The sequence below is a fragment of the Berghia stephanieae genome, chromosome 13, assembly GCF_034508935.2.
Source record: "Berghia stephanieae isolate SIO BIC M18660-M18661 chromosome 13, UCSD_Bste_1.3, whole genome shotgun sequence".
NCBI lineage: Eukaryota > Metazoa > Mollusca > Gastropoda > Nudibranchia > Aeolidiidae > Berghia > Berghia stephanieae.
The window spans coordinates 36,681,492-36,693,991 of record NC_088372.1 but is presented as its reverse complement, the minus strand read 5'-3'; the positions used below and the strand labels follow the sequence as shown (position 1 = coordinate 36,693,991).

The following is a 12,500-nucleotide window of genomic DNA, read 5'->3' as shown; positions in this document are numbered from 1 at the left end:
CTCTTCCGCTAATCTCATTCCCTATTGTGAAATAACAACAAATACAAACTGACTGGTTTCTTTTGTAAATGACTATATTATTATGTATTTTTAAAAAAAAGAAAAACTTGCGTTTTTACATAGAAGGGTGGTATCAACTAAATGTGCTCAAAGCGCTTTTCATGGGTTCCCAAGCCAGTAGCAACACTAAACATGCAGGAAGAGACATGACGCCTGTAAAGATGTTGTGATCTGCCAGGCACTCATTTGATTGGAAAAGAGAGTCTGTTCCAAGGATTCAATTTTATTGTGTACATAATATCGCAATAGTCACATTTCTCACTATATAAAACATGTATCAAATATCAAGTAAAGCAATCAGGGGAAAATACTGGATTTAACAATAACAAATCAACAACAAATCAAAAATAAAACATCTAAGCGTTGTTTTAAGACCCTAGATAATGGGATTATATCCCAGGGAAAAACAGGAGTTGGTAGCTCATCATCATCATCATCATCATCATCATCATCATCATCATCATCATCATCATCATCATCATCATCATCATCATTAAGCGCCTAGCGCTCATATTGCATGAGATGTTGGCGCTATATAAGTGTACAGTATCATCATCATCATGATTATACTATCATCATCATCATCATCATTATCATCATCATCATCATCACCAATATCATCATCATCATCATCACCAATATCATCATCATCATCATCATCATCATTATTATTATTATTATTATTATTATTATTATTATTATTATTATTATTATTATTATTATTATTATTATTATTATTATTATTATTATCATTATTATTATTATTATTATTACTACTACTATTATCATCATCATCATCATCACCATCACCATCATCATCATCATCATCATCATCATCATCATCATCACCATTATCATCATCGTCATCATCATCATCATCATCATCATCATCATCAGCGTCATCATCATCACCATCATCATCATCATCATCATCATCATCATCATCACCATCACCATCACCATCATCATCATCATCATCATCGTCATCATCATCATCATCATCATCATCATCATCGTCATCATCATCACAATCATCATCATCATCATCATCATCACCACCACCACCACCACCACCAAAAACACTATCAGCCACTTACCATCACTAACAATGTTGTTCTCATTGATTTCGCGACGAGCCCCCAAGTCCCTCTGGACCGCCGTCGTCACCTCGGGCAGACCGCCATTGTGCACTCCATTCGATTCCTCAACGGGCGGGTCCTCCATGATGCCGTTTCGGAGCACAACCTTCCTCAGCTATTAGGTAGCTACTGATGACAACGAAATTATTTCAGCTAGTGGCGAATCCTATGGCTACGTCTCGTTAATTCTCTGTGTTAAATCCAATCCCTTTAAAATCTGGTTGAAAAGAAAAGAAGAGAAAATATTTATGAATAAGACAATTAACAAGATGTGCGCTATGTGGTCTTGTGGTATGACACTCGCTTTCGGATCATACGGTCCTGGGTTCCGGTACCAGATGGCGTCGAACGGCCAGACAGAGTTGTCGTCTCAGCAAGGTCGTGGGTTCGAGCCCACATCGCCGCGAAATTTTTATTCTCCATTGTCTTCTGGTATGTTTTGTCTTGTAATTAAGGGTTTTAAGAAACTTGCGATACATTGAAAAAATATTAGGGGTTGATAAATAATCGTGCTGGAGGAAAATAACGAAATGGCTTGAAGCGGAGCTCGAAACTAGAACTTTCCGGGTGAATGAGTGTATCTAGGCAGGATGTTTTTGGGTTGTTTTTTGTTTTTTTTTTGGATGTTTTTCTTTCCTCTTGTATATCTCTTTCTTGCTTTGTCTAACACTATTTTATACAAACTTTTTTCAGATCATTTTCTTACAATTTTAACCAAGAGAGCAGTAACAGCAACGCGATAAGCATTATTACGTCGTAAAAGCTATTAAGCTATCCTGGCGACAACTGTAAGCACTGGGGTTTCATTTTTCACCTCCACATCAAATGGAGCTATAATCACGTGACAGCAAAACTAAGAACGCCTATTGGTGTTATGCGTTTAGGCAAAATAATCACAAATTCCGACAGTCGGATATAACGTACCAACACACAAAACTTTGTATAGTCTTTAACGTTTATAGAGTCTGATTGATATAATTTAGTGAGAACTAATCACTATAATGGCTGTCTAAAAACAATAACAAATAGCTGAGTGGCGTAAATTTCGTTTCAATTCCATCTCTATGATATTACTCCAGGACATGAAAACCAAATGTTATGGAAATGTTCGTACAAATGTTGAACTAGTTAGCCAGATCCCATGAAGGGTGTGTGTGTGTGTGTGTGTGTGTGTGTGTGTGTGTGTGTTTGTGTGTGTGTGTGTTTGTGTGTGGAAATAATAGCCATGTTATGACGACATATCTATTACAAATGAGAATGATTTTGTTACCAAAATATTATTGCAACATTAAAAATACGGCAGGTGGCACGTTCCATGTCTTTGGTTACAATAAAGCTACTAAAAATTCTATCAGGAAAACAAAACAAAACAAAACAAAAGAAAAAACAAAAAAGTATTCCTTCAGAGTCATAAGGCCCATGGAGCCGGAGTTTATCCCAGTTTCTATAGCGTGAAACACACAATAGCAATTGCTTGTTACCCTTTGGAATAGACGCTAGTTTATCACAAAGCACTTTCCGCCAGATATAAAAGACCCAACTACCCAATCACTCTTGGGTGGACAAACCGGAAAACACAGGAAAACTTGATTTATGATTCGTATTCAATTGGGCGCTACACCTTTGGAACAGGGAGTTCAGTTCATGTCCATTTGACATATTATTCGAATGAACCCGATAAGAAAAGATATAAAAGTGTAAAAACATGGCGCTGTTTTTGTTGGTCATTCAATGTTGAAAAATAGTATCATTAAACGGTAAGGGTTAAATAATATATCTACCCAAAACGCATATTTAAAAATTCAATATTTTACCATAAAAATATTGACTGATATAGAAAAATATCACGTATCATGGGATGTAAAACTTTGCGGGAAAAAATACGATTTGAATCCAATCGTTCTTCGCCGCTTCTATAGATAGTATGCGCTTGGCTTAGAAGCTCATAACATTGCCATCCGGAAGTAGAACGGACCAACACATAAAACTGTGTGTATCCATGAACGTTTATAGTCGGGTTAATACAGTTCAGTGAGCATTACTCATAAACGCGGATGGCAAAAAACAATAACAAAGACCTGAGTGACGTCATCTTCGAACTATCTATACGCTTGTGGAATAACCTACGGCATATCGTTGTGAATCCAATCACCACAGAACAGTTTAGAGACAGACTAATTCATGACTATAGCACACAAATACATCCTGAAATGTAATACATCAAGACGTCTCCATACACAATACACCAGAGGTGGTTGGAAAATTAAGAGAAGAAACAAAAGAAATAAAACCTTCTATGAGCACAAATGTGACCCCTCGCCTCAAAACGGTATTAAGTCGGGATGATAACGATGCTGAAAATCTAATTTGTAGAAATATCAGACTTGCGTTGAGTTTGTCTGTTTTACTGAGGAGAATGAATATCATAATTTCGTGTGCCGAATACCAAACAATTCAACATTTGGACCAGTTTAGCTTTACATTGACTTTTTAGTATCTGGTTCATCCCGACATAATACCGTTTTGAGGCGATGGGTCACAAATAAACGTCTGCCTGTTAGGCGATCATAGCACCCAATGAAGTGTTGGAGTTATTATGTAACTATTTCCTATGATGTAAATAAAACATTTCAAAAAATACACTTTGAATCCAGTAGAAATAAAACCGTCTATGGCACAAAGAAACAACCACGTCTGCCTGTTAGGCGAGCATAGCAGCCGATAAAGGGTTGGAGTTATGAAGTTATTTAATCAATGCGAGAGAGAGAGAGAGAGAGAGAGAGAGAGAGAGAAAGAGAAAGAGAAAGGAGAGAGAGAGAGAGAGAGAGAGAGAGAGAGAGAGAAAGAGAAAGGGAGAGAGAGAGAGAGAGAGAGAGAGAAAAGAAAGGGAGAGAGAGGGAGAGGAGGGAGAGAGAGAGAGAGAGAGAGAGAGAGAGAGAGAGAAGAGAGAGAGAGAGAGAGAGGAGAGAGAGAGAGAGAATATTCACCTGGAATCAGTTCAGCCCCAACAAGGTCACCATATTTACAATTTCATTCCCGTTTAACATATTTATTTTTTTCATTACACATTTCCAAACCCTTACACAATTTCAATATGTAAAACATCAAAAGACTTTTCGACTGGATAAATATAGGGCCTACAACTACCACTACCACGAAACGTCTGGTGACTGGAATATTCTGACGCCGGTTTATTTGAAGACGATAATAGTAATATCATCATGCGACCCGTCGTCTCAAAGTGGTCTTATGTCGGGATGAACTGGATGATGGAAACTGAAATTCTAGAAGGAAGGAACTCAGCTCTTTGTTATTGATTGTAGCCAGCCATTTTGATGATTAGTTCTCACTAAATTCTATCAATCAGACTATAATCGTTCAAGGCTACCAACAGTTTTGTGTGCTAGTACGTCATTTACGGCTGGCGGATGTTGCGAGTATTTTACATGAACGCAGAGCATCAATATTGTAACGGAGAGGGTTAAGAAAGGACGTTACAATCCACGGCAACGATAATCACCAAAAGAAAGTGAACAGTGAAATGTAATAATAATAATAATAATTGTTGTTGTTGTTTGTTGTTATTGTTGTTGTTTTTTTTAAGCCAAGGCTATGAGTTCAGGTAAATAGGGAAATCCCTTTTGTTCAGATCTCGACCCCCCCCCCCCCCCCCCCCCATGATTTCAGTTAGTCAATAAAGGCATAAAAGATAGCTAGCTATGGCCATAACGGATCAATAGAGTGAAACTTATGAAATTAAAAAAACAAATAATAAAAATTGGAGTTGGCAACCGGATTGAGATCACAGTCATTGGTTGTCATAGTCACCTGTTGCTGCCATCACAGTCACAATAAAGAGCCATTAATAACCCACCTATTGTAGTCCTCATGTAACCAAATGTAATTAGCGTAGTCACATAAATAATTGACGAGATAGAACGTTCAAAACTTGCTAAGTCGCATTTTCGTTGTTCAGATTTGAAAAAGTGGGTATGAAGCAGATCCTGACAGAGCAGGAAGATGGTGTTTGTTTTTCAGGGTTTTATGAACCTTGCGACACATTTGGGTCATATCCGAGCCAGCAAAAAGGAAGAAGATTGGATAGTAAAACCATTATAGATTTACAATGAGGAAAAAGTAAGACAAGGGGAATGGTTCGAATAAATAACAGGTGTAGATTCCAAGAGCACAATATCAGTGTACTTAGTTTGAGATCACCTAAAAGTCTCACCCAGGCACCAGCACAAGTCCCACCAAGAGGAATACACTAAGATGATTACAAATCATATGTTACCCAGGATATTTTTTAAACAGTACATAACACTAACAGAGATATGATTTACAAGGGGAAAATATCATCTCCCAAAACTATATCTTACTTTGACTGTTTTCCTCCCAGCCAAGGTCTCCAGCCAGGGTCAGGACAAAACTAAGCAATCTCATTCTAAGACAAAGACAGAAAGCAATTGGAAAACAAGTATAGGAGATAGAAGACACAGCAAATACCTCCCTGCCCACTATGGGAGTTCGGGAACCCCACCCAGAGACCAGAGAGAAAAATACAATATTATGTTAATATTTACAACAATCATCATCATTATTATTATGATAACTTTCGTGGTCTCGTTCTAAACGTAAACTAAATTTTAATGTACGAAATGACTTTTCCTGCCAAAATGTTCAAGACAATATTTCTGGCCAACATTTTCAGAAAACATTTTCTGACCAAGATGTAAAGAATAACCTTTATGGCCAAAATAGAAAATGAAAAAGTGTTTTGTCGTTGAAAATCAACAAATGTAAGTACCATAACCTATGCGATGGACAACCTGCTATCCATATCAATTCATACATTGTATAGAATCAATACAGATTTGTTATAATTACTGTCATCATTACCAGCATCTTCATTGTTATGATAACTGACGTGGTCATGTTCTAATCGGAAACTAAATTATTTTAAAGTACGGAACGACTTTTCTGGCCAAAATCCAAAATATTATAGACAAATTTCCGGCCAAAATATTCAAACATTTTTATGACCAAAATGGAAAACAAAAAGGGTTTTGTCATTGAAAATCAACAAGTAGTGCTTCAGTGCCATTGGGCCCGTGGAGCCAGAGTTTATCCCGGTTTCTGTAGCGTGAAGCGGACAATAGCAATTGCATGCTATCCTCGGGATAGGACGCTAATCTATCGCAAAGTACTTTCCGCCAGATCTAACTTAACAAATACCCAATCAATGCTGGTGGACAGAAAAAAAATCACGACTGCACCCGGGATCGATCTCGGTCCCATTGCGTGTAATGCGTGTACTCTACCCACTGAGCTTGCAGAACCCCCTAAGTCAACAAAGTGTATGAATAGAATGTTATTGGTTGTTTTTGTTTTTGCCATCCATGCTTGTGCGACGGCACCCGGGATCGATCTTAGTCCCATTGCGTGTAATGCGAGTACTCTACCCACTGAGCTTGCAGAACCCCCTAAGTCAACAAAGTGTATGAATAGAATGTTATTGGTTGTTTTTGTTTTTGCCATCCATGCTTGTGCGACTGCACCCGGGATCGATCTAGGTCCCATTGCGTGTAATGCGAGTACTCTACCCACTGAGCTTGCAGAACCCCCTAAGTCAACAAAGTGTATGAATAGAATGTTATTGGTTGTTTTTGTTTTTGCCATCCATGCTTGTGCGACTGCACCCGGGATCGATCTAGGTCCCATTGCGTGTAATGCGAGTACTCTACCCACTGAGCTTGCAGAACCCCCTAAGTCAACAAAGTGTATGAATAGAATGTTATTGGTTGTTTTTGTTTTTGCCATCCATGCTTGTGCGACTGCACCCGGGATCGATCTAGGTCCCATTGCGTGTAATGCGAGTACTCTACCCACTGAGCTTGCAGAACCCCCTAAGTCAACAAAGTGTATGAATAGAATGTTATTGGTTGTTTTTGTTTTTGCCATCCATGCTTGTGCGACTGCACCCGGGATCGATCTATTGCGTCCCATTGGTGTAATGCGAGTACTCTACCCACTGAGCTTGCAGAACCCCCTAAGTCAACAAAGTGTATGAATAGAATGTTATTGGTTGTTTTTGTTTTTGCCATCCATGCTTGTGCGACTGCACCCGGGATCGATCTAGTCCCATTGCGTGTAATGCGAGTACTCTACCCACTGAGCTTGCAGAACCCCCTAAGTCAACAAAGTGTATGAATAGAATGTTATTGGTTGTTTTTGTTTTTGCCATCCATGCTTGTGCGACTGCACCCGGGATCGATCTAGGTCCCATTGCGTGTAATGCGAGTACTCTACCCACTGAGCTTGCAGAACCCCCTAAGTCAACAAAGTGTATGAATAGAATGTTATTGGTTGTTTTTGTTTTTGCCATCCATGCTTGTGCGACTGCACCCGGGATCGATCTAGGTCCCATTGCGTGTAATGCGAGTACTCTACCCACTGAGCTTGCAGAACCCCCTAAGTCAACAAAGTGTATGAATAGAATGTTATTGGTTGTTTTTGTTTTTGCCATCCATGCTTGTGCGACTGCACCCGGGATCGATCTAGGTCCCATTGCGTGTAATGCGAGTACTCTACCCACTGAGCTTGCAGAACCCCCTAAGTCAACAAAGTGTATGAATAGAATGTTATTGGTTGTTTTTGTTTTTGCCATCCATGCTTGTGCGACTGCACCCGGGATCGATCTAGGTCCCATTGGTGTAATGCGAGTACTCACCACTGAGCTTGCAGACCCCCTAAGTCAACAAGTGTATGAATAGATGTTATTGGTTGTTTTCTGTTTTTGCGATACCACCCACGAGCTTGCAGAACCCCAAGTCAACAAAGTGTATGAATAGAATGTATTGGTTGTTTTTGTTTTTGCCATCCATGCTTGTGCGACTGACCCGGACGATCTAGTCCATGCGGTAATGCGAGTACTCTACCACTGAGCTTGCAGAACCCCTAAGTCAACAAAGTGTATGAATAGAATGTTATTGGTTGTTTTTGTTTTTGCCATCCATGCTGTGCGACTGCACCCGGATCGATCTAGGTCCCATTGCGTGTAATGCGAGTACTCTACCCACTGAGCTTGCAGAACCCCTAAGTCAACAAAGTGTATGAATAAATGTTATTGGTTGTTTTTGTTTTGCCATCCATGCTTGTGCGACTGCACCGGGATCGATCTAGGTCCCATTGCGTGTAATGCGAGTACTCTACCCACTGAGCTTGCAGAACCCCCTAAGTCAACAAAGTGTATGAATAGAATGTATTGGTTGTTTTTGTTTTTGCCATCCATGCTTGTGCGACTGCACCCGGGATCGATCTAGGTCCATTGCGTGTAATGCGAGTACTCTACCCATGAGCTTGCAGAACCCCTAAGTCAACAAGTGTATGAATAGAATGTTATTGGTTGTTTTTGTTTTTGCCATCCATGCTTGTGCGACTGCACCCGGGATCGATCTAGGTCCCATTGCGTGTAATGCGAGTACTCTACCCACTGAGCTGCAGAACCCCTAAGTCAACAAAGTGTATGAATAGAATGTTATTGGTTGTTTTTGTTTTTGCCATCATTGCTTGTGCGACTGCACCGGACGATCTAGGTCCCATGCGTGTAATGCGAGTACTCTACCCACTGAGCTTGCAGAACCCCCTAAGTCAACAAGTGTATGAATAGAATGTTATTGGTTGTTTTTGTTTTTGCCATCCATGCTTGTGCGACTGCACCGGGATCGATCTAGGTCCCATTGCGTGTAATGCGAGTACTCTACCCACTGAGCTTGCAGAACCCCTAAGTCAACAAAGTGTATGAATAGAATGTTATTGGTTGTTTTTGTTTTTGCGAGTACTCTACCCACTGAGCTTGCAGAACCCCCTAAGTCAACAAAGTGTATGAATAGAATGTTATTGGTTGTTTTTGTTTTTGCCATCCATGCTTGTGCGACTGCACCCGGGATCGATCTCGGTCCCATTGCGTGTAATGCGAGTACTCTACCCACTGAGCTTGCAGAACCCCCTAAGCCAACAAAGTGTATGAATAGAATGTTATTGGTTGTTTTTGTTTTTGCCATCCATGCTTGTGAGTAATTCTCACTAAACTGTATTAACCAGATTCGTGTGTTGGTCCGTTATACTTCCGGATGGCAATGTTGTGAGCTTCTTAACCAGCGCATACTATAGATAGTATGCGCTTGGCCAAGGAGTTCATAACATTGCCATCCGGAAGTATAACGGCCAACACACAAAACTGTGTGTATCCATTGACGTTTATAGTCAGATTAATACAGTTCAGTGAGCATTACTCATAAACGCGGATGGCAAAAAACAATAACAAAGACCTGAGTGATGTCATCTTCGAACTATCTATTAACCAGACTATAAACCGTCATGGTTATACATAGGTTTGTGTGTTGGTCCGTTATACTTCCGGATGGCAATGTTGTGAGCTTCTTAACCAGCGCATACTATCTTTTATATAATAACTCGTGTGATTGGTAGTTCATACATAGTAAATAATCAATACATATCGCTATTAATTACTATCATTATCATCTTCTTCATTGTTATTATGGTGCCATTCCTGGTCACGTTCTAACGGAAACCAAACACAATTCCACTCGTTATCATGCATGGCGGATTTCCCCCCTCGTCTGGCGGCGATAGATAGTATGCGCTGGGCTAAGAAACTCACAACATTGCCAACCGGAAGTATTACGGACAAACGCACAAAACTATGTGTAACAATGAACGTTTATAGTCTGGTTGATACAGTTCAGTGAGAATTACTCATAAACATGGATGGCAAAAAATCAATAATAAAGACCTGAGTGAGGTTAACATCGTTCTATCTATACACTTTGGGTTTTGCCTTAGATTGGAAGTTTAAAAGTAATTGCGAAATGTTCGGGTCATCAGTTCAGTGCCTTATATCGATAGCCCAGGATAGATGGATGGATGACGGATAAGATAAGAAAAGATATAATAAGATAAGATAAGAGAGAACGAAAGATGGCAAACAATACAAACGAGGGTCTCAGATAGCTCACTTAGTAGAATTCTAGCTTAACGTGCAAAGGAGAACATGTGTTCATTACAAACAAAAACAAACAAAAATGAGTTTTTATAAAGAGCAATATCCATTAATCGTGCTAAAAGCGCTTTACAATGGGTCTCGGGGTGTGTGTGTGTGTGTGTTTGTGTGTGTGTGTGTGTCTTTTCCAAATCTATGATAAAAATGTACTTTTTATTAAACCTCCAAACTATATAGTATTGAAATTAAAAGTAACTTAAATATAAAGAGAGAATTACGTACATTCAATTAGTCCTAAAACCAGTAAGAAATAAACACAGAATTAGTCTGAGATGAATAAATACATTTTGGCCAGTAAGTTTTCACTCATTCATAACATCCATTAAAAAAAACACATTATTTTTCTATTTTGGCTAGAAAATTTTTAGTTTGTAGACCCAAGTTGACAAGAAGTTTTCAAACAGCCGAAGCCATGAAACTTTTTGACAAGCTGGGGCTGTTTATGAAATAAAAAGTTTTCTGGCCAAATATATGAAAAAGGTGAATAGTTTATATAGGACATAAACGCTATGACCAGCTCTGGATAGACATGAATTTACAAATTTGGCCAGAAAACGTGTCCTTAAAATTTCGATCGATTTCAATGACCCTCATCTCGGGAAAATATTTTTTGTAAAAACTATCAAACCTGGGACCTCGCGAGATCTTCCTTAGTATGTACCAAGTTTGAGACTCTTTTTGACAAGATGAGGGTCATTTAAATCGATCGATATTTGAAGGACGAGTTTTCTGGCCAAATTTTTCAATACGTTGTGTCTACCCAGAGTATGGCAGTTATCTGGTTAAAGATTACCCAAAAATGCCTAACTTCAACATCTGCAAGAGCGATCATTTCTTATATTTAACTCTTTGTCTACGGGCCAACCTATCATTACGAGGGAAGGTGTTGGACTAACTTTCTCGCGGACCTATGGCCATTCAGTAAGGTGCCGTAAGTCGCTTCTCGCCGACCAATGAAAAGGCAGGAAGGTGCCGGCTCGCTCCCTGATTGGGTGTTGCCGGGGCGTATTCATATCACCTCATACATGTGTAAATTAGACGGAAGCTTCGTTGGAAACGGGTCATGTGACACAAATACGAACGTTTCTATAGGGGATATCGAGTTACGGGCCTTGTCTTCTTACTGAGGATTAGCCTGTTTGTGTCACTGACAGACTGACAAACGCATGAATTGACGTGATATTGTTATAAACGATAATGCGGCGAGGGTGAGTGACTGATAGAGAAAGAGAGATGGATAAGATGGATGAATAAATAGTGGATGAAAGTGTGAGAATGGATGGATGGACGAGAGAGTGGATGAAGAGAGAATGCATACTTATGGTAAGAGATGGACTGAAAGAAGACTGTTTGGTGGAAGAATGGATGGATTACGGTAACTTGTGAGGAGTGATAGAAAGAGGTATGGACAGATGGGTGGATAGATAGGTAGGTAGATAAATTGATGGATGGATGAATGGATGAGTGGATGGATGGATGAATGAATGAACCAATCAATCAATGGATGGATGGATGAATGAACCAATCAATCAATGGATGGATGGATGGATGAATGTACCAATCAATCAATGGATGGTTGGATGAATGAATGAACCAATCAATCGATGGATGGATGGATGGATGAATGAACCAATCAATCAATGGATGGATGGATGGATGAATGAACCAATCAATCAATGGATGGATGGATGGATGAATGAACCAATCAATCAATGGATGGATGGATGGATGAATGAACCAATCAATCAATGGATGGATGGATGGATGAATGAATGAACCAATCAATGGATGGATGGATGGATGAATGAACCAATCAATCAATGGATGGATGGATGGATGAATGAACCAATCAATCAATGGATGGATGGATGGATGAATGAACCAATCAATCAATGGATGGATGGATTGATGAATGAACCAATCAATCAATGGATGGATGGATGAATGAACCAATCAATCAATGGATGGATGGATGGATGGATGAATGAACCAATCAATCAATGGATGGATGGATGGATGGATGAATGAACCAATCAATCAATGGATGGATGGATGGATGAATGAACCAATCAATCAATGGATGGATGGATGGATGAATGAACCAATCAATGGATGGATGGATGGATGGATGAATGAACCAATCAATCAATGGATGGATGGATGGATGGATGGATGAATGAACCAATCAATCAATGGATGGATGGATGGATGGATGAATG

The 12,500-nt window shown here is 39.4% G+C and overlaps 1 protein-coding gene across 5 annotated transcripts in view; it reads right to left on the bottom strand.

Annotated features, from left to right (window-relative positions):
* The window catches only part of LOC144959015 (electrogenic sodium bicarbonate cotransporter 1-like), a 178,961-nt gene that overhangs the window by 52,941 nt on the left and 113,520 nt on the right, over positions 1–12,500 (bottom strand). For all 5 annotated transcript variants that reach the window (XM_078891348.1, XM_078891347.1, XM_078891345.1 and 2 more), the window contains one exon: positions 1,158–1,416. In XM_078891348.1, the coding sequence (XP_078747474.1) occupies positions 1,158–1,284 (127 nt within the window). In that variant the 5' untranslated portion in view covers positions 1,285–1,416. The remainder of the gene's footprint in view (positions 1–1,157; positions 1,417–12,500) is intronic.